At 40.7% G+C, this 23,476-nt stretch overlaps 1 protein-coding gene across 5 annotated transcripts in view; it reads left to right on the top strand.

Moving 5' to 3' along the window:
• pak1 (p21 protein (Cdc42/Rac)-activated kinase 1) overlaps positions 1-23,476 on the top strand; it is a 53,833-nt gene that overhangs the window by 13,716 nt on the left and 16,641 nt on the right. For 4 of the 5 annotated variants that reach the window (XM_054622224.1, XM_054622167.1, XM_054622440.1 and 1 more), the window contains exons 2-6: positions 3-67; positions 20,080-20,299; positions 21,218-21,312; positions 22,511-22,658; positions 22,750-22,787. In XM_054622224.1, coding sequence (XP_054478199.1) covers positions 20,107-20,299; positions 21,218-21,312; positions 22,511-22,658; positions 22,750-22,787 — 474 coding nt within the window. In that variant the 5' untranslated portion in view covers positions 3-67; positions 20,080-20,106. Of the gene's footprint in view, positions 1-2; positions 68-17,143; positions 17,247-20,079; positions 20,300-21,217; positions 21,313-22,510; positions 22,659-22,749; positions 22,788-23,476 lie in introns of those variants that run through there. The other variant, XM_054622301.1, reaches the window with a different exon arrangement.

Here is a 23,476-nt window from a genome sequence, read left to right on the forward strand (position 1 = left end):
AGGCTGCAGATCCAAGCTGCCTCGTCGCCTTTCCGTGAGAGGAGCCACCCAGACACGACGTTCACAGGTAAGGTCGGCTGCTGTGATTCTGTGTGGGACTCTGGCAAAAAAGACAAGCACTTTTATTCAGATAATGTGGCCTTTAAGCCTGTGTTTACCAAGTCAATTTCTGGTTTACACTATGACATGGCTCCAAATAATAAAAAATGAAAAAACACGTACACAACCTCTCTTTGAGTATCAGGTGCTGTGAACCTTTAAGGCCACAATATGTTTTTGTTGCTGGATGTTCTGGCTGGTGTTAAGTGGAATTAAATACTTTATTATTCCTCAAAGCTAAGTTACAGTTTTCTTTAATATGATAACTTATAATTGTTTTATTTTAACTTTTGCCAGCGCGTGAATTGTGAACCCTTTTTAGTTCCTTGTGTGTTTTGTGCTTCACAACTTGCCGCCACCGGTTATTTTCTATGAAGCATTATCCGTCTAGTTTAAGGACTGAAAATAGAGACAGATATAATCTGTGACAAAACATGAGCATGTCCAGACTTTGTGCCAGTTTGGTTGAGAGTACAAGGCCCATATTAAAATGTTAACCACTGTTTAGGGCTGTACTGCTTCTACCTTTGTCCTGGCCGTTGAGATATAAAAGCATAAACCATGAAATGCTGATTTTCATAAATTTGATTAAACATTTTTAATATTAACATCAGCATTTATGTGTTCCATCACAGTCACTTAGTTTACAGCTCAAAAAACATGTTCAAGTGTGCAGCTCCTCTTTAAATCTGGTATGCATCAGTGAATATGTTGACCAACTAAGGGGCCGTTCACATGCCAGCCATGCTGCTTTCATCACATTATCTGAGGGTTTGTTGCGCTACTGATGCGCCTGCTGATGACAGTGATGATGAAGTTGTGTTAATTTAGCAGTAAGCCACACTGACTAAACAAAAAAAGGAAAAATGGATTTCCAGCAATTGTAAATCACTCAAAGTAGCTTTACTGCTCGATTTGTCTGTGAAATTGCGACCGGATGTTGTGACGTCCTTGGACGTAGAGGTTGAAGCAAGTAAAATACTCCATGGGACGGACAGTAAAGCTCCGGGAAAGTCCTGAACTAAAATGCAGCTGTCGTTCCCTGGTCGCGCTGTGAAAAATAAGCGCTTGAAAAAGCAACAATGGATTTAAGGGCGCAAGAAACGTGACATTTGAACGGCCCCTTAGGTTGTCTAGTAACAAAATCAAACAAGCGAGGTACAAAATGTCTCTGACTGGAGATATCTGAAGACATCTTTGTTTTCAATGTTGCAGTTGCTTTTTAAACGTCTGACAAAACCTAAAGTGAGCTATACATTGGTGCATCTCTACAACATTTTTAAAAGAGTTGTTGGTGTCTTTGGCAGTTCCGTGTATTTCTCCCCATTCAGTTTATTGTAGCTGACATCTGCGAAACAAAAAGCTTAGATAAGACGAAACAAAAGCCAGTTAATTACTAACTGCCGAATGTTCAGTTTATCCAAGATAATCTAAGGGTATTTATTAAACATTAGCGTTTCCTCTCTAATTCCTCGCAACACTGATTTTAAAGGGCTCCCTGGCTCTGGAGCAGGTTTCCCTGCAGACCGGTTCATTGGATCGTTTGTCATTTTCAGAGAGAAACCTCACTGAGAAGAAACCAGAGTGTTTCACATTATGTAAGGTGGCTGTGATGGGATGTGGCCCGACGGCTCCCAGCGTGCACTGCGGCCTCCATTATTTATGGGGTTGCCATAGTAATGGGGGCTAGGGCGGGGCGGAGTCTGACAGCTGGTAGATCAGGATGGAGACAACCCCCACCTTTAAGCACACCTGTGTGTGTGTGTGTGTGTGTGTGTGTGTGTGTGTGTGTGTGTGTGTGACGGTGGGGGGTTGTGTGTGTGGGCTCATGAGAACTCTGAGGGTTTGCAATGTATTTTTTATGTACTGCATCATTGTTGTGTGTGTGTGTGTGTGTGTGTGTGTGTGTGTGTGTGTGTGTGTGTGTGTGTGTGTGTGTGTGTGTGTGTGTGTGTGTGTGTGTGTGTGTGTGTGTGTGTGTGTGTGTGTGTGTGTGTGTGTGTGTGTGTGTGTGTTGGGAGTAATGCCACATTGTGTGAGTATTTGCAATGTACAATTGTAGGCCTGATAGGATAAAATCTTTAAACGTTTATTTCTTTCAGTACATTCTCTGATAATGTTATGAGAACTTCTTTTTAGATAAAACAGAAATGACTCAAAGTCAAAGAGCTTCATCACATTGATGCAGAAATCATTGAAATAAATCCAGTAATACCATGAAGCAGTCCTGCATGTTGATTTGCAGCATAGCCCACTGTACCACTGTAGTCCAGCAGCCTGGGAGGGAGGGACACGTCGCTGACTGAGACGGCCAGCATCACTGGGTTAGATAGCTAGCTAGCCTTGCTAGCTTATTTGTTCGTGCTATAGAAACTAAACTGTGAAAACTCTGCACAGCAATGGCTTGTTCATCAACCTGCTGCTTTTACTTAATATTTCTCTTTCGTTTTGTTTTGACAAGTTGTGATTTTAACAAGTTTTATTAAAATAGGTAAAAAAAAATGACGATCACGAGAGAATCAAACTCGTGGCAAACTAACCTCCCTCCAAAATACGGCGTTAACTTCTAACTCACCAATTTAAGGATCTTTTCAAGTTATGTTAGGTTTACATTGTCTTTATTACAGTATTAGCTCTCATGTTGGTCTCCCACAAATATCATAAATATCAGATATTACAAATTGCACTGCCAAAAAACATAATCAACAATCAGTCCACTTGATTCCTCAAATCCAAGACCTGGATTCCTCACTATATCATGTTCAGTCTAACTTTGTGTGGTTGGCGATCCTGTATACAGGCACAAGTCTGTGGTCTTTATCAGTCCTGATCATGTGATGCATCGCCATCCTTGCAGAAACAGAAAAAATGTGTTTGCTGACAGAGAGGGTGAAAGTGTGAAGTGAGCCGTGAAATCTATTTCTGCTCTTTTCTTATTTGGTGTAGCGTCGTGCTGCTGCTGGTGATGATGCTCTGTTTCTAGCTTTACCAGGAATCACATTACACATACACACGCATACGCACACCCCAATTTATGTGCATCAGACATCCATTTGTAAGCTATAGCACACACTCCACCTTATACAAAATATAAGACACACACACACACACACACATCTACATCTACAGTAAACACATCTAGGGATGACAAGGGAACAGATACTTCGGTAGCAAGGCGATGCCAAAACTCTGGACACATTATGTACTTTTCTTTTCGGGGCTTTAAACTCATGAGGCCCTGGTGTCTCAGCTCAATAGAACATTTTCCTGAGAACGCTACGTTGTGAACAACAAATCTGTGTTGAAATCAGCAGGAGGAGAGCTAGTTAACGTTAGCTGTTAGCAGCCGTGTTAACTGAACTAACAGCTAACGTTAACAGAGGTTGCATTTAGATACATTATGATGTGTTTAAGTTCTATTTAGTAGAGAGAGAGAGAGAGAGAGAGAGAGAGAGAGAGAGAGAGAGAGAGAGAGAGAGAGAGGGTTTTGCCTGAATTCCAGTGGACTCATGTTGCTACTCAGCTTTCTCTCTATTCTTTGATCCCTCACTCTTTTATTCTCCTCTGGCCCCCTCATGCCCCCTTCCCTCTCTCTCTCTCTCTCTCTCTCTCTCTCTGTCAGTATCTCTCTCTCCTCTTACTTTGAGTTTCTTTCAGCGTGGCTCCCGCTGTTCCTCTTACTCCGTTTTACTTTGTCCTCTTTTTTGTCTCGTTCTTCTATTTGTTCTCATTGTTGGATAACTCAGACCAGACAGATTCATCTTTTTTTACATTTTTACTTTTCCTTCTGCCACACATACATTCACACGATAAATAGCTGGGAGAAGAAATCTTTACAGACGGATTAAATGGCGTGACAAGGGAAAGACAAAAAATATAAGCGTGAATGAAATAGAGACACAGAGAGAGAGAGAGCTGCTTTCACAGTTTAAAGAGTTACAATTGGCCATTTGAGGAACTGCAGCTCTTGGTATTTCTGTGTTGGCTCTATTTCTTGCATATTAATACAGCATAAGATTGATTTAGTCGTGATATTGGCCTGTCGGCGGGCCGAAACGGCTGGTAGACCTACAGATTAGATCTAAGCTGAAGATAAGACGGGAGCTGCTGAGTAGGGGAGCTGACATCCAGCTGTAAATAAGGATACACCCTCCTCCACCTTTTATATACCATGTATAGGGAACACACACACACACACACACACACACACACACACACACACACACACACACACACACACACACACACACACACACACACTTGCAGCTTTGTAGTAAACATGTAAGAATCTTCTTCTATAAGCTATTGGATGCCACCACTGATTTATCTCCACTGCAGCGTGAATGGGTGTGTGTGTGTGTGTTGCATCTATCATGTTTATGACTCACATTATGCTTTTCCAACTGCCGTGTGCGTGTGCGTGTGTGTGTGTGTGTGTGCGTGTGTGTGTTGATTTCAATCATGGAACAGTATAGAGCAGAGTGTGAATCATTGTTGCTGACTGGACTTCTGATGGTTTTGTGTGTGTGTGTGTGTGTTAAGCCTATTAACATCATTTAGAGGATGGACTTGTCACTCAAGGCTTTGCAATGCACCCTGGGATTGCGTCGAAACACCTGACACTGGCATTGGGAGAGCGTCTTCAACTGTCTTGTCGTCTTGTGCAGTCCTCTTTTTAAAATGTTTTTTAATCTCTGTTTTCTTTATATATCTTTTGCCTGTTGGCTGTTTTCTTCCACTCTTTCAATAATAATCAATAATGTCACCTTCAGTATTTATACCAAGTAGCTCATAGTGGGCTATAAATGGTATTTCAAAGTGTCAGATATATATTTAGTAAACATTTAGGTAAATACGTTTTTATAATTGCCGACATTAAAACTTGATCGGGACATCCCAATTAATCACAGGCAGTGAGTCAACGCTGACCAATGAAAGCCGCTGATTCAGACCTCTGCTGTTGTGTCAGCAGGGCTTAGTTGAATAATGGTTTAAGGATTTCCGTATTGCTCTGGCCTTCCTTGTTGGACTGAGTTTACATTCATGTTCCATTTGTGTACGTGACGGAATATTCTGACAGTTATTACTACACAGTCCTGCTTGATCATCTATGGCTGCTGCAGCTAAAATCTTTTTTCTAAATGCTTGTGAGAGTATGAAGCCAATGTCGATTTTAAATCCTAGGGTCATTAAGTTGTTAACTGTCAATATTAACTGTCATCTTTCTTCCTGGCATTTTCACTCCGGCTCTTCTGCTTTTTGTTAAAAACCAATCGGGTCTTAGCAGACAGTGGCTCAACTCCGACCAATCACAGGCGCAGTCTCATAAACCAAGAGGAGAGGAAAACATGCGTTTTTTAATGATGGCCATATACCCTTCATATCTTGAACATTGGGTGTCGTTTCATTACAGGTTATAGGGCTGTGTTCAAAAAATCGATCCGCGATCCGATATCGATTCACGCTCAAAAAGCACGATATCGATCCAAAAATGTCTGGATCGATCTTTTCCAGGTGACTAAAGGCACTATTTTCTTTGACGCGCAAGGCGCACTATAAAAAGCGAGTGCCCGCTAAACGAAACCGAAACTTAAGCTAGCGAGATGGCTGAAGCGGCACCACTGACATCACCTTCTGGAATGAAGGCTGATGTTTGGCAAAACTTCGGATTCAGACGTTACGAGGACAAAGACGAACTAGACAGAACAAAAGCAGTGTGCAAACTGTGTCAGACAGAGGTAAAATATAGTGCTCAAAGGAGCTGCCTCACTCCACAGCATGTTGACCAGCTCCTTTTTCTCCAGAAAAATTACACAATTCCTGAAGACTAGGACTCTTCTCAGTCAGGCATAATTTTTTCACTTTGTTCTTGTGGCTGAGCTGGTTGGTTAGTTCCTGTCTATTGTTTTACTCCTGCCATGGGTAGGCCTATGTTATTACCATCTAGCACACTTATAATAAGTTTTCTAATATAGAGGGCCATTTAATTGTAATTTATTTATATTTTATTTGGTCATTGTTGTTTAGTTCTGGTCATTGTTTTAATTCTGCCATGGATATGTTACTTAAATTTCAAATAATACTTGGATTTTTGTCTAAAATAAATACTTGATTCTTGACTCTTCTCTCTCTGTGTCCCTCTTACACGTACACAGATACAATCACAAACACATGGAGCTGTTTTGTCTATGGGACAGTATTTATTTGCATTATGTCTGTAAATAGATCGATATCGAATCGAATCGGATCGAATCGGATCGTGACCTTATGAATCGGAATCGGATCGATCCAGGAAATTCGGATCGATTCCCAGCCCTAACAGGTTAGGATAACATTCAGCTAGGTGTTGATGGACAAAATTTGACTGTTGATGTTGTGTCTTGATAAAAAAATACCAGAGGAATTACATTTTTGGAAATGGCTTCTTAAATTAAGAGCATTGCACAGTGAGCGATAGATAATCTGAATTAAAGAAGCTGTTGTTTACCTCGAACATTATGCTACGCTGCAGGCCAACTGCATAAGTCGGCTGCGTATATGGAAAATTTACAAATGAAAATAGAAATCATGTCCTTAATTGGCCTTTTATTTCAAATTTTACAAAATCTTCCAACTTGAAGGTTTAGTTTCCTGCTCAGAAAAGTAGTCATTGTGGCTAGCAGAGAAACATGTTTGTGTGTGCTTTGCAAGTAGTATAACAGTTTTATTTTTAGTACAACAGTTTACATTTAAATGTATTCAAAATATGATGAACACAAAGTGCTTGTTTCCCTTAAAGGTTCTAGATACGCAATTCAGAGCATATCTTTTGCTCCGGCGGCTAGGAGCTAACAGTGCTAAGAGTGGTCAACACACACACACACACACACACACCTGTGCTCTAACTTTATCTCATTTAACAGACAGAGGCACCACCTATTGACCTAATAGTACTACAACAAAACCACAGTACATTTTACAGTATTTACACCAGTTAATACCGTTTAATTGATGTATTATATATAATTGAATCGATAACAGGGATTTAACATTGATCATCTATAAATAAGATAAGATAAGATAAGATAATCCTTTATTAGTCCCGCAGCGGGGAAATTTGCAATTGTCTCCCCAAAATCAGGATCAGATTATCTTAGTTGATCTGTATGTTATATTTAATAAGTGAATTTCTTATTTTTCCTGCTTAAAGGAAATCATCACATTTTGCAAATAACTAAATATTTCTTTTTGACAGCAGAGAAGTTAGAGGAAACACACCGGCTGGTTGTGTGTATATATGTGTGTGTGTGTGTGTGTGTGTGGGCGTGTGTGTGTGTGTGTGTGTGTGTGTGTGTGTGTGGGCGTGTGTGTGCGCGTGGCCTTAAGGGCAGGATAAAGCTTAAACATCAGGTGTCTCTGTTGGGGGTCTTAATGTGACCTTGTAGTGCATGTCAGTATTGATTAGGTAGAGCTCTGTGCGTGTGTATGTGCTCTTTATTGGATTTTGTTTTGTATATGTGTGTGTGTGTGTTGGGGCCAGTCACGCAGGAAGCCTCTCAAGTGTCCATGTTGTTGGTGATTATTGTATGTACTCGATCTTTAGACACCCACACACACTCACTCTCTGAGCTGTCACTGAAAAATGCCAGGTTCCCTTAAAATTTTGTATCATGGCAAATTAACTAGAGATTCATCGATATGACTTTCAGTCCCGATACGATACTTTGGGTAATGGCATGAATTTACTTCATTTTTTATTTAGTATTAAAATAATAAATTGTACACCAGTGACTTGGTAAAATCTGCTGATTATTTACCTGTTTTATTGTTTAATCTTTTAGTCTCAAAAATATCAGAAAACACAGAAAATTGCCCGTCACAATGCACAGCACAATGTGAGGTCATTGGAATTATTTTTCATTCTGTCACAATATCAGACTTTCACTACACAATTATTGCGTCCAAAAAATGAAATGCCATCAGTCACATTAATCTTTAACTTTTATTGTGTTTGTTGTCTTTTAATTACACTCTTAATAAGAGTGTAGGGAGACTGAGAGTCTGTTTCTGTAACTTTACATAAAAAATGATTTACAAGATATTATCTTATGTATATTATAAACGTGTTATCTATATTTACATTTTGAAATATCACGGCTATTATCATAACTGACGCCCCTAATTCTGACCAAAAGTCCAAAGCCCAAAAATAACGTTTGATTAAGAACAAGAAAAGCTGTAAATCCTTAAACTGAAATTTTGCTTTTAACTTTTGCCTTAAAAAATTACTCAAAATTGTTTATTTTATTTTGATTGGTAAATCGTCTAATCATTACAACTTTTATCTCTGCCCATCTAACTTTTTAATCTATTGTTTGTTGATGCTGTTCTGTGAACCCCAACACACATTTAACAAGGTCTACTTTTTTCCTTTTGCTCTAATGATTTGAAATCATACTAAATATGTTTTACTTTGGAGTAGTTCCTGTTATTTGTGTGCATCAGACGCTGGATGTTTGGATGAAGGGATTGATCTCCCATGACTTTCAGTTGAGATGCGTGACATGGTTAGCCCAAACACTCTGCTCTGGATGTTACTAATACTCATTACTTGCTCTGTGCTTGGTGCATGAAACCTTTCCAAAATGAACATAAAGTGGGGTAGGCTGAGTTTGACAGGGAGTGCAGTTAGGATCATAATCAGGACACAGTTTTCCCAGTAGACCAGTGAAGCCTGTGCTCATCGTATCACATATCATATCTGGTAGTAGTACATCGGCCTCCAGAGTTTTGGAAGGACTAGTGGCTACAGTTTTCTGGTTTTAGATGTTTCAGCATCACTGACCTCCTTCTCTTCCTCGCCTCAGAGTCTGATTTCTTCCTCAGTCACTGGATCTTTCCCACCCCACTTTATAGATGTTAAGATGACAGTTTTCTGCCCTGTTCTTGCTTGGTTTAAATCCTGCCCCACTTTGGTCCAGACTAAAATATCTGTACAGATGTTCCGATACCTTTTTTTCCTTTCCGATACTATTTCCAATACCTGATCTTGCCTATTTGCCAATGCTTAGTACTGATCCAATACCAATATATATATATATTATTATTATATAACAGTTGTATACTACTGATTCTGTATAATTGTGATATGATTGCTTGTTCATTTAGTTAATTATGGTCCCATTTAGTGTCAAATAGACCATAAAGCAGAGTATACTTTGGGGCGGGGCTACCTTGTGATTGTCAGGTCTGGTCTTCAAGAGCTGTATACTTTGTCTCAACCTGGCGTCACTTCTTGGAAGTCCAAATACTGTCACTCCTGTTAACTGGTTGCAAAAAACCAAGATGACGACGGCCAAAATCCAAGACGGCCACAGCTTGTATACAGTCTATCTTTAATCACAGTTTTGTAGTTTGGGAATTTTGATACAAGGTTAACAGCCAGTCATACTGTTATCCTGTGTGACTCTGTCTACAATGGAGCAGCTAAATCAAAAGTGATTGGACATCTGGAAGGATAACTCCAGCCATCAGTGTTTAGTGTGCAGCTTCAGCTGAGTTAAATGTAAATGATGTGAGTTGTGTGGAGAGCAGGGAGAGATCTCCCTAGTACTCCATCTAGGTAGTCTACAAAATTCACTATTTATTTTTTGTTTTTTAAAACCAGCACACATCCCCTGAAACACACACTCTCTAACGCACACAGTGGCCTCAGTTGGTCCCTGAAGACAATATGCTGCAGACAGATGGTCGTATGAGCAAGGCTAAGGGGTTCTGGGATGGAACGCCAGCTTGCTTACAATAACCAGCATAATCAATGAGCTGCAGACACACAGACTGACAGACAGCTAGTTAATCACACCCCTCGTTATAACACAGTTATGTCGTGACAGCACCCAGATTATTAATGCCAGTTTACCACCAACCTGAGATTTAGGTTTGAGAAACACATTGTCTGCTGTGTGAATACATTTCTGCTCTGTTTTGTACTTTTAGTTTGCTTTTATGGCCGACGTGTTTGGATCTATTTATCCCAAAAGGGTCCTGAAATGTGAAATAAAAGGCGTTTAAGATAGTTGTGATATGTGATTTCTGTCTTGTTTTCTTCTATTTTTGTCTGAACTTAAACCAGTCATTCCTTCTGATAGGCATTAAAAGATTTGAAACAGTATTCTACGTTATACAGCACTATAAATCACACAAGGATTAAAGGATTGTTTATTGTCAGTCTGCAACAGAGGGTTGTACAACGAGGAATAGTTTCAGCCTAGTCCATTTAGGCTACATAATAAAACATGACAAATCAGAAACAGTAGTGCTCTACCTTGTTATCCTTTTCTTATCTCATCTTATATTCAATTTACTATTATATGAAACAGAGAAAGGCAGCAAATCCTCACGATTGAGAAGCTGGAGCTTTAATGTTTAGTATTTTCGCTCATCGATCATTCTATCATCTGACTAATTGTTTCAGTTCTATAAATAATAAGATTCAAGCACCAAATAATGACAGAGGGACTCTTGAAAATTGAAATGTTCACGAACAAGAGAACTGCAGGTTTGGAGTGAGGACGCGATCTTTGCCAACTACATGGGGAGGAACCCTGAAACACAAAGGATTATGGGTAGAATGAGAGAGATTTTGACATCTTTATAGATTATGCCCTTTCAACGCCTCACCTCTGAAGCTGACGTATGTTTCTCTCCCCATCCAAACAAGGCTTGTCATGTCATTCGTTCATGCAGAAGACAACCACCACCCACTTTCCTCCTCCTCCTCCTCCTCCTCCTCCTCCTCCTCCTCCTCCTCCTCCTCCTCCTCCTCCTCCCCTCCCTTTTGTCTAGTTTATCGTTTATTATATGTTTGGCCACGTCCTCCTTTTCAAAATCACCATCTGTCTCTCTGGCACACACACACACACACACACACACACACACACACACACACACACACACACACACACACACACACACACACACACACACACACACACACACAGATTGCCAGCTGACAAAAGACTCTCAAGGTTTGTGCAGAACAGCCTTAAAACACACTGCCTCTCAGATGTAATTGATAATTAATGAAAGTGAAGTGTGTGTGTGTGTGTCTGTGTGTCTGTTTGTGTGTTTGCAGCAACCTCCGTTACTTAAATTATTCTGTTTGGTTATTCCCTGTGTGTCTAATAAAAGCAGAAGCATGGTGTTCCTTTAACTACAGTTTTATTGTAAACCAATCCAATGAAAAGTGACAGTTCGTCTCTCAATGCTGTCTGACTTCCTGTTTCTGGCTCTCCGCTCCAAGTAGGACTGGACAATATGAAAAAAAAATGTTTGGGGTCAATACCTATATCGGTATTGTGACAATATTGTAGGGTTGATTGGTGCTTTTACAAGATATTACGCAATGCGATTTATTAATAGATAATCATCAGTGATGTAGATATGATGACTAAGTGAGCAAACCAGGAAAAGACAGTTATGCCATGAGTATATCACCTCAAGCCCATCAGTTCCTACTGAAGAAGTAAATCTTTAAAAAGTGGTCACAAACTGTTAAAAGCAACGTAATTGAAATGGGAGGAAATGTGCAATTGTTGGGGACTACTTTCACCGGTGGATTAATCCACATGTGGTGCTCTAGTGAGTATTTGTGGCAGCAGGTCGGTGTAGGTGGGATTGAGTCAAAAGTTATGATACAAAATGAATATATAAACTGAGTAGAATAAAGAGAGAATAGTTATATTAAGGTCGAATGATTAAACATGTGTAGAAAACAGAAGAAGAGTCAGGACGTGCGATGTGTTAACCAGGGACTCTCCTGAGGTTGGAACTTCAAAGACCCGAATTATAATGGGTGTGGTTGGGATGCGTGTGTGTGTGTGTGTGTGTGTGTGTAGACTGAAAATAGATTCTGTGTAAGGCTGCGTGCTCATGTTGGGATTTGCACATATCCATATATAAGATGCTGTCTGGTCCGTAAAAATATGTAAAAATATACATTTGAAGTCTGGGCCTCGGGGTGCGTCTCGTTACCATGACTGACGACGGGATCGCTCCTTGTTTCTCTCTCTCTCTCTCTCTCTCTCTCTCTCTCTCTCTTTGGGACTTCTTTGTCTCCGTCACTCAGACCCATTCAGTCTCTCTGCTGTCCATGTCTTTACTTCATGCTGCTGTTATGGAGGTTTTTCCGTCTTCAGAAGAATTCAGATGCGGTCGACTCCTCGTCTTCCTCTTTTGTTCTGTTGTTGTGTGTTTTTTTGTTTTTTGGCCAGCAGGCCGCGGCGACGCCTTTTTCTCTTTGTCTCTTCCTGTTTATGTCTCTTATTTATCTCCACGAACACGCACAGGTTGTTGTTGTCCGTGTGTGTGCTGAGCGTCCCACTGTGATCGAGTGTGTTGGAACAGCAGGAGCTCCAGGAGTGGGCAGGGGGCTCTGTGGCCTCTCTGTGCCCAGAGACACTGAGCTCTCCTGGGCAACGACATGGGCGGTTCACCCCTCCCCCCCCGCTGGGTCTGTAAACTCAGCTAAGTGTTTAACAAGGATGGAGGCAGAGAGGGGACGTGTGTGTGTGTGTGTGTGTGTGTGTGTGTGTGTGTGTGTGTGTGTGTGTGTGTGTGTGTGTGTGTGTGTGTGTGTGTGTGTGTGTGTGTGTGTGTGTGTGTGTGTGTGTGTGTGTGTGTGTGTGTGTGTGTGTGTAAAGTATTTAAATAATTGATCTGCTGTCAAATCAAACATGAATCTGTACACAGACTTGTAAAAATATAACATAAATCAAGACTGACAATACATTTTCGTGACAATTCTCATTTCGTGTGTCTCCCCAGAGATAAACCCCAGATATGTTATAACACATTCCAATCTGTGGCTGCATCTAATTAATATTTTAATCATCAATCTTCTGCTAATTATTCTCTTGTGAAAAATGGCCATTCAAATTTCCCAGAGCCTTAAAATGATCTCTTCAAATGTATTTTCTTCTGACTAACCGTCCAAAACCCGAAGACATTCTGTATGTTTGATGTAAGACGAGGAACAAAATGGAACCATCAAACATGGCATTTTGGCTTGAAAAATGAATGACTGATCTATTATCAAAGTAGTTACCAATTCATTTTCTGTTAATCCATAAATTGATTAATCAACTTCTCTTTTCAGTTTGGAAAGAGAAGAAAGGAGGGCTGATGTTTCTAGGTAACTTTGTTTAAAACAGTCCAGCTAGCTGACACTTAACCATCAGCAAACAGATACAGGAATAGATAATACTGCTATCCTCACAGGTGTAAAACCTACATACTACTGACGGGGGTTGCACCACCGTTCAAAAGTTCTGAATCTTCTGACATGCACTAATGTGTCTTTATAAGTGTGTGTGTGTGTGTGTGTGTGTGTGTGTGTGTGTGTGTGTGTGTGTGTGTGTGTGTGTGTGTGTGTGTGTGTGTGTGTGTGTGTGTGTGTGTGTGTGTGTGTGTGTGTGTGTGTGTGTGTGTGTGTGTGGTGTGTACAAGAAGGTTAATGTATGCACTGATTTGTGTGTGAAGACTTCTTCCAGTAAATGTGGCTGCAGAGGCTGACTTGGCGTTTCCAGGAAGTGCTGCTGTTAAACGGCAACTCTTTCTTAGTGTGTGTGTTTTTGTGTTTGTGTGTGTGTGTGTGTGTGTGTGTGTGTGTGTGCATAATGTAAGTCTCTGTACATGGACATGAACCTATACAGAATATTTATGTGTGTGTGTGTTTGTTAGATATGTTATCACAGTTTGATTGAGTTATTTTGCATTTGCAATAAAAACAGAGACAGATTGAGATAACGGGTACTGTTTCGTATTGATTGGCTCAAGGCCTCTTATGTGTTTTAGAATGATCATGTGACTTATAGGCCAATTAGGAGAACAACACACACACATTCTTCCAAACATAATGTACTGGGCCCATTTCAGAGTGATGTTTTTAGAGAGGCAAAGTTCTGCCCCTTCCGGAAGACCTCCATAAAACCTTTTTAAAAAAAATGATGTACAGTAGTCAATGGAAATAGAGAAATGGTTATTTGATCCCGTTTTAATTGTGCCATGACTTTAGCACAACAATAAAGTCACGTTGTGTCGTAAAACCGTTGAAGTATAAGTGTGTTGTCTTTCTAATTACTTCTTACTTCGTAATTAGAATGACAACACACCCAAAAGTCGCAGCATAAAACACAGGTAGAATCAGGTTATAGTCAGGTAAGATAACGTTACATTGTGGAACATAGCTAAATTTGCTGGTTGATGCAGTTCACTGAACGGTTTAACACAAAAATAAATGACACTACAACAAACTGCGACTTTCTTTACTTGCAAAATCATCTTTAAAATTCATTCAATTTTTGGGCTGAAATCAGGTCCCAGGTAAAGGGGCGGGGCTTCCCCTCTATCACAGCAGCAATGATGTGTTTCTCTGGAAACTTGACATCAGGTTTTGAAGCTTACTGTTGTGATGAAGACACGAGAGAGCGTGGAAAATGAATTGATCGATCAATACTTTTATAGTAAGTATGGATCAATGTAAAAGGGATTCTCAAAGTGAATTATCACTTGTTGTAATAAAACAAGTCAGTGACTCAGAGTTCTGACACAGAGTGGCTCAACTCCCACGCCAACAGCCCTGTTATCTCTCTTTTTTAAAGCGGCAGATCGTATCTGCTGCTGTTAATTACCGATTAATCCCGCAAGTAACTTTTGACGACGGTTCAAAGTTAATCTTTGTTGGGTAGTGTGTCTGTGCCTCGACTAGGGATCATTTGTGAAGGAAGAGGCTCCACTCCGCTACACCGCTGTACATTCATCATGGAACAATGGTTTTTTTCCAACAGAGTGATACAGGAAATGATCTTGTCAGTTTAAGGAGTTACACTGTCCCGTTTTTGTCATATCAGTAGCTTGAGTTTTTAAACATCATAGTTTTCAACTAGAATCTTCCTCAAGTAGCCCGATAGATTTAGAAACTGTTATTCAAGTGTGTCAGATAATTAATCAACATTTATGTCACGACAAGTAGTCTAACTGGACTCTGTTCCCAATATTAAAGGATTTGGACAAGGGTCAGGAACATATAAATGATCAGTAGCAACAGCGTACAGCAGACAGACACAGTGAGAGAGTAACTGGTGAACATGGGGGAACATTTAGCAGCTTAAGAGACCCAGGAGGCGGTGGAGACCAAAAACAGAGCTAAAAGAGAGAGAATATCAAGACTTACATTCATCAGGTGGACACAAAGACGAGTGTTGCTCTGGGTCTGCTGCATATGAAAACATATTTGCCATAACCATTTTCTATGATGATGATGATGATGATGATTATGTTAGCTGTTGTGTTTTTGGCTTCATATGCTGCTTCCCAACTGGCCAAATAATCAGTAAACACTTTAGATTATTTTGTTAAATTAAGTCAGAAAAGGATTCCGAGCTGCAGCAGAGAGATTCAGAGTAATGTTGGTCAGAGAAACGGATCAGACATGATTCACTGTGATGGGGAGCAGAGGGGAGGAAGGAGAAGATAGACTGAGTATAGAAGCTGGAAAGGGAGAGATGGATGAGGCAAATAGCGATAGATAAAAAAAAATAGGCATTGATGGAAAAAGGAGAGGAGGAGATGAAAAGGGAGAAAGTTGTCAGCTAGATAAATGGATGTCCTGTTGTGACGCACTGAGAGCCACTGTAATCATCGCCTGTCTGTGTAGTTCTAGATACCATATATGATCTCTGACACTGTGATATTATCTCATCAGTCACACACACACGGTCATAAACACTCCACTGAATAAACTGTGTGATACTGTGTGTCTGTCTCTGCACACAGTAAACAAAGACTTTCTTTTTGTCTGGCTGTTTCATGGTTTGTACCTTTTTTTTGTTGTTGTTTGTTTCTTACTGTACGGGCATTCAAACAGGTTTTTATTTTTTTATTTTACGGTTCTTGATGATTCTCAGAATATTTTTTTCTTTTCCTTTTATATGCTTCCTTTCAAACAATACGATCTTTTTGAAGACTCATGTTGAACTCTGAATGAATCTTCTGTTTCGCTGTGACTTTAAGGCAGTCCTTTTTCCTTCCTCGTATACTTGTGTGTTTGTATGTTTGTGCGCTTGTTGCTGCATTATGCTTCACCATGTTTTCTTGCATTATCATGTTCATTTTCTGTTTTCTGTCTTAGGCTGATCATTTTTAATATTGATCTTATTTTTTTCTTCATTTTTTGGTCAAATAGTGAGACCGTAGTGAAAATGCCAATTGTGATTTTCAATGTGGTGTCTTCAAATATCTTGTTTTATTCATCAACAGATGTTTATATTTCCGTCCGATCATTTTATTTGCTTGTCCAAAGTTTATGCTCCATGTAGGTGACCTCAGAAATGATTAGTCTATCATGTTCATTACAGCCCAACTATTGATTAGTTGTGTAACAATAGACTGTTTACAAGAAGAACACGATCTTCATCCTTCATGCTGTGTCTGTGCGGTTCACTGGGAAAACCCTCCGACTGTGGTCAAAACTCACTCCACTCATCCTGTGGTGATCGTTTTTAGAAGATGACTGGTAGTGTGTGTGTGTGTGTGTGTGTGTGTGTGTGTGTGTGTGTGTGTGTGTGTGTGTGTGTGTGTGTGTGTGTGTGTGTGTGTGTGTGTGTGTGTGTGTGTGTGTGTGTGTGTGTGTGTGTGTGTGTGTGTGTGTGTCACGTAGCAGACAGTGTGTGGGTTTGTTTGATAACAGGGCTCAGTTGAAACTGACAGCAGCGTCTGAAATACGAGACCTCTGCTGTCTCGTCCTGTGTGTGTGTGTGTGTGTGTGTGTGTGTGTGTGTGTGTGTGTGTGTGTGTGTGTGTGTGTGTGTGTGTGTGTGTGTGTGTGTGTGTGTGTGTGTGTGTGTGTGTGTGTGTGTGTTTGTTTTAAGTGTCGGCCGCTGTGTTTCCCACTTCCTTGTGTGACTCACCTTGTGACATCATGCCGTGACATCACCGTCTGCTGGAGGCCGGTTTGGTCAAAAGTCCGACAGAGCGTCTCTCTCAGTCTCTCTAGTTATCTCTAACTCTCAGTGGACCCAACGTTTGCTCCTCATCCTTTTTTTAGTTGTTGTTGTTGTTGTTTGTGGATCAGTGTGAAGCTGTAGACATGGTTGTCTGCCTCTGCTAAGGTAAGAGATGGGGAAGTCCTCCATTTTAGGTAATGAAAGTGAAAACGGTGTGTTTTTAAAATCATTTTTTGTTTTTAATACTTAAACCATTTTTATTGTATAATATTATATATTAAATCCTATTCTAGAAAAAGCAGAGAAATTCCCTTTTTTGTTGCACAATGCAGCTCATTTCTCTGCTTAGACATTCTGCTTAGAGCTTCAGAAAATGTTTTCCTTCGCTTGTTGTGTATGTTTAAAAAAACACTGATGGAGAAATTGTCAAATTTTCTTATTAATGTCTTTAGAAATGTGTTGGGGTGAAACAAGCATCATGTGCTCTGTGCTATCAAACCGCTGTAGGCAGAGCAGCTGCTGATTACAGGTCAGCTTGGTGGGACGTCGTACCACTGATGTTGCAAACTGTTGACACATTTCTAAAGAAAACAAAGTTTGTTCATTTAAATTTGACTGACTGGAGAATGAACTCCCATAGAAAAGCTTTCCATGGGTTGTTTTACTGTTGTTTTAGATCTTCTGCTTTGTCCCAGCTCAAATATTAAAGGGGCTCTGTCTTTACACATAAGTGTAGTCATGTTTGTCATGTTAAAAGCGCTCAGTTTATGGAAACAGTTGTATGAAGTCTTCTGGAGGAGTTTTTTTAAGTTTGGGAAAATAACCCTCTTGGCGCTGTCAGAGGTTATCTCTGCTTTGGAAACAAGAGATGCTATTGAGTTGAATGATGGGAAGTGTAGGATCTAGTGTAAAAAGTAAGGATATAGTGGAGACTTTGCATTACAACAGGAAGCAGTACTTCAGGGTTTTAATAACGAGACTGTAGCTGCTGGAAACACCTGCAGAGAACTCAGACTGTGAGCACTTTGTGTTGTCAGTTAATCATTTCTTGATATATCAAATCCTTTATGGGGATTAATAGATCATTGATGAGCTATCAACATCCTCAGAGCGAGAGAGAGAGAGAGAGATGGAAAACATGGAGATGTGACCCAGTTATGCGACTGAAGTACAAATAGTACTAGACTGCTAGTTAGGACTCTATAGGAAGTGTGTGTGTGTGTGTGTGTGTGTGTGTGTGTGTGTGTGTGTGTGTGTGTGTGTGTGTGTGTGTGTGTGTGTGTGTGTGTGTGTGTGTGTGTGTGTGCTTGCGTGCGTGCTGCACTAACCCAAAAAGATTCCTCGTTCCTTGTGGAACCTCAGAGCAGGTTAGCTTCAGTGTGTGATTGTGTGTATTTAATGTGAAGGTTGTTGTTGCTAAACCAGTCATTAAAATGTCCCACTTTGCCTCACTGCTGTGTGTGTGTGTGTGTGTGTGTGTGTGTGTGTGTGTGTGTGTGTGTGTGTGTGTGTGTGTGTGTGTGTGTGTGTGTGTGTGTGTGTGTGTGTGTGTGTGTGTGTGCGTCATCTCTTGACCAGGCAGAAAGTTGCTCCTTTCCTTCTCACAGCATATAAATCTAAGTCAACCCACACACACACACACACACACACACACACACACAAACACACACAACCAGCAGGGTTAGTCAGCATAGTGTTTGCAGATCAAACAGACCACTCTGTGAGCAAATGGAAACTGTATTTCTTTGTTTCTCTGACTTGGACTTTGAGTTTCTGATTTTAAAAATATGTCATTAATATTGTTTTCTAGGTATTTTCCCTAAAAATGACAAACAATAAGTTTGAATCAGAGCAATTTTATGCCTACATTATTTTCTTACATTATTGCGTGATAAGCCTTTTAAACCTTTTAATCTTTTGAAAACCAAACCTTTTATTGAAGAGTAGGAACACTGATAAATATAAGTTTATTTGTGAAAACCTTTCAACAGCGAGACAATTTAAAGTGTTTTACATAAGACGTAAAAGGCATTAAGATATAAAACAAACACAAGACTATATAAAAATACCTTATATATAGAATTTAAAAAAAGAGAAAAGTAAATTAGAAGATGAACATAAGATCAAACAGAATTAAATTGAACAACCCTCTGAATATAAAAGTCCTGCACCTCTATGGAAACAGCACAACCATAGGTAGAAGTGGTGATAACTCAAACATATCTTTTGTTTAGAATAACACAATTAAAATGCTATAAATTTCTTTGATAATTTCTTTTACAAACTATATGTAAAGAGTAACCAATGTGGGGAAAAATATTGAGACTACACGTGCTATATATATTGATCTATTTAAATGTTAACAACCTCTCCTCTCCTCTCTGCTCTGTGTTTCAGTCCAAGTTTCACATCATTTTCGTCACATGTCTGTTGGTCACAGCTGAGTCAATCATGGCTTCCTAGTCGGCTGAGGAGCGAAGAATTTAATATTTTTTTAAAGGATGTGGTCAGAGAAAACAATTTATTTGGGGCAAGATTTTTAATGAGACATGTAGAACGAAGTGTTCTGGATGATGGGGCGGCTGTGGCGTAGTGGAGAGCAAGGTAGCTCTCCAATCAGAGGGTCGGTGGTTCGATACCCGGCTTCGGCAGTCGATGTGTCCTTGGGCAAGACACTTAACCCCAAGTTGCTCCTGAAGGCCATCGGTGTGGACTGATGATGAATGTTAGTTAGAGTCTGATGGTGGCACCTTGATGGTAGCCTGTCATCAGTGTGTGAATGGGTGAATGATATGTAACATACTACTGACTGTAAGTCGCTTTGGAGAAAAGCCTCTGCTACATGACTGTAATGAAATGCCACACATTTTAAGCTTTTGATTGGGTTGCATATTCTGATGGAAGCGTTCTTCACAAATGAGGTGTCGGAAGATAAAAATGACGGAACTTGACACATTAAATAATGACCCCGCTCTGTTCTCGTCGCGTCTCTGTGCAGAAGCGGCCGGCTGCAGCCTAGCTGAAGATGTCTGATAACGGGGAGGTTGAGGACAAGCCCCCAGCTCCGCCCATGAGGAACACCAGCACCATGATTGGCTCCTGCAACAAGGACCCTGCCCCCCTCAACCACGGCTCCAAGCCCCTCCCACCCAACCCTGAGGACAAGAAGAAGAAGGAACGCTCGATCCGGTTCATCCTGACGGGCGGAGGCGACAAGAGTGAGTACCGAGATCACTCTGGGGGGAACGGTGGGATTGAGCCGACGCTCATGTTGCCCTTGGGCAAAGCACTCGAGTGTGACCTTCTAGACGAACTGATTATCTAATTTCATTCTCTGTCAGAAAGCAAATAAACTTGTTTTTTTGCTGCTACATTTGATGCATCTTCTTGTGCTGCTTTCTGTTTTGGTGAGCTCAAGACAATTCTACACCTGGATGGAAAATTCAGTATAAGTTAAACCCACAGAGTTGACAAGTGCCCACTCCTCAGTATTAAAATGTTTTTCCACATCCAGGGACAGGTGCTTTGTGGGTAACTGGTGGTCCCTTATCATGTCGTACCAGAGGGATCTGTCTCCAACATATGGCGTCTCATTATCGTCTTTCTCTCTGATTCTTTCTTTCTATTTACTTTCTCTGTGTTTCTTTCACTCTCATCTTCCTCTGCCTCCTTACCTATGTCCTAATTTCCTCTCTAATGCTTCCCTCAGTTTCTTATGACTAATTCTCTCTGGATTTAAGACCTTTCCAGGAATTTAATGAATCGCGTCTCTTTGTACTTCCCGTTCAAGGGCTTTTAAGATCTTTAAAACTCAGGATTCTTCTTCTATAGTCGGTTTAAATATTGAATTAGTGTGTGAATGGGTGAATGATATGTAACATACTACTGACTGTAAGTCGCTTTGGAGAAAAGCGTCTGCTAAATGACTCTAATGTAATGTAATGTAATGTAACTGCTGCTCTTCTGCAGCCTCTGAGAGCCAAGTTAGGAATCCAAATCATTTTGTTTATATGCACTTTTTCACTCATGCCTTTTTATTAGACCATCCTGCATCCTGAAACATATCAATTTAACAAGTCAAATCTGGTTGGTAAATTGTTTATGAGTTTGTCTCCTTTTTTTTCATTGTCTTCCAGCCTATAAGAAGAAGGAGCGCCCAGAGATTTCCCTGCCGTCTGATTTTGAACACACCATCCATGTCGGCTTCGACGCCGTCACCGGGGAGTTCACTGTAAGTGTGTGTGTGTGTGTGTGTGTGTGTGTGTGTGTGTGTGTGTGTGTGTGTGTGTGTGTGTGTGTGTGTGTGTGTGTGTGTGTGTGTGTGTGTGTGTGTGTGTGTGTGTGTGTGTGTGTGTTGTGCGATTGCTCCCCTTTGTGTGTAGTCGCACATTTCACCAAAAGCAACCGCGATGTGTATTTGCGCCTTACTTTTTAATTGCTTACTAAAGGAGCAAAGTTCATTGATGCGTGGAGTGTGTGTGTGTGTGTGTGTGTGTGTGTGTGTGTGTGTGTGTGTGTTTGAAGCACACACATTTGGCAAATGAGCCTTTTTAAATAATCACATTAGACAAAGAAGCCTTGTTTGGCTGACTCACTTGATCCGCCTGACCAAGCTCTTTCAGGAGTGTGTGTGTGTGTGTGTGTGTGTGTGTGTGTGTGTGTGTGTGTGTGTGTGTGTGTGTGTGTGTGTGTGTGTGTGTGTGTGTGTGTGTGTGTGTGTGTGTGTGTGTGGATGTGCATGCTTCCTTTTCTGTAATGTGGGAAATTCTTCTCACTCATACACACATCTACATGCACTTAAACAATTTTACTCAAGCAATTATATTCAGGTTGTGTTGATCTGAGTAAAAAAAACCCATCATAGCAGTGTACAAAGACGTCAGATGGATGGATGCCCTGATGGTGTAACATTCAGGACAGATGAGACCTGAGTAGAGTGGAGGGACGGAGAGATGGAGCAGGAAGTGGAAGAGCGAGAGAGAGAGAGAGATGGAAAACATGGAGATGTGACCCAGTTATGCGACTGAAGTACAAATAGTACTAGACTGCTAGTTAGGACTCTATAGGAAGTGTGTGTGTGTGTGTGTGTGTGTGTGTGTGTGTGTGTGTGTGTGTGTGTGTGTGTGTGTGTGTGTGTGTGTGTGTGTGTGTGTGTGTGTGTGTGTGTGTGTCCTCCTTACTACAATATCTTGTTGTATCATTTGAAACGTATTGTGCAATATATAGCGAAGGGGATTTGTGAGATGGCTCATATTTAAGTAAAACAATACAGAGCACATGGAATAGAAAAAATAAATACAACTGTGTGTGTGTGTGTGTGTGTGTGTGTGTGTGTGTGTGTGTGTGTGTGTGTGTGTGTGTGTGTGTGTGTGTGTGTGTGTGTGTGTGTGTGTGTGTGTGTGTGTGTGTGTGTGTGTGTGTGTGTGTAGGGCATGCCGGAGCAGTGGGCCCGGCTCCTGCAGACGTCCAACATCACCAAACTGGAGCAGAAGAAGAACCCTCAGGCCGTCCTCGACGTTCTTAAGTTCTACGACTCCAAAGACACGGCCAGCAGCCAGAAATACATGAACTTCACAGGTACACACATGCAGACACACACGTGCCTGTCTTGACCTTTCCTCCTTATTTTTCTTTTCCTCATCATTTCTCATTGTGTTTTTCCCTGCAGATAAAAACGCTGATGCCTACAGCTCCTCCACCACAACGGTAAGACCTCTTCTGTAAACGCAGCCACAACATGTGTGTTAACTACTCTGGTTGTATGGAAGTCTATGAGAAAACAATCATAATATCATAATAAGCGTGATGTTCATTTAGTAAATTATGGTCCATTTAGAGTCAAATAGACCATAAAAGCAGGGTATGCTTTAGGGCGGAGCTACCTTGTGAGTGACAGGTGGCTAATATGGTCTTGTCTTATCTGGGAGTTGTCTGTGGTTCCGTCCTAGTGGGGGTCCACAGAATGCTCCGAATAACAAACTTTATGTTAATAAAGACTTGGCTGCTTTAAAAAAAAAGAGTTGTAGGCAAGTTTGAAAGTGAATGAGGTTGAGGATAAATTTGAGAGGAGATTGTCTTGAAGGGAGATGGAGGCTGGATTTAATCTGCCAGGGTGACAAGCACTGAAAGGATTAATAGGAGAGGGAGGAAGGAGAGCTGAGGTGTGACACCATGAGGAGATTAAGAGTGGAGGAGATGAGGTGTAATCTACCGTTTGGCAAGACGAGCGGAGAGGAGAGGGAGGGAGGGAGAGTAGCTGATGGGGTGAGATGGGAGAGAAGTGAGAGGAGAATACATTTATCCAAATTTATCGTTTTGGATACATTTTTGTCTGTTAAATATAACTTTTATTTCTACATAAATTTGAATTGAAACGTCTTTATTGCTCAAATTAT

This window comes from Anoplopoma fimbria, chromosome 1 (assembly GCF_027596085.1).
Source record: "Anoplopoma fimbria isolate UVic2021 breed Golden Eagle Sablefish chromosome 1, Afim_UVic_2022, whole genome shotgun sequence".
NCBI classification, from domain to species: domain Eukaryota; kingdom Metazoa; phylum Chordata; class Actinopteri; order Perciformes; family Anoplopomatidae; genus Anoplopoma; species Anoplopoma fimbria.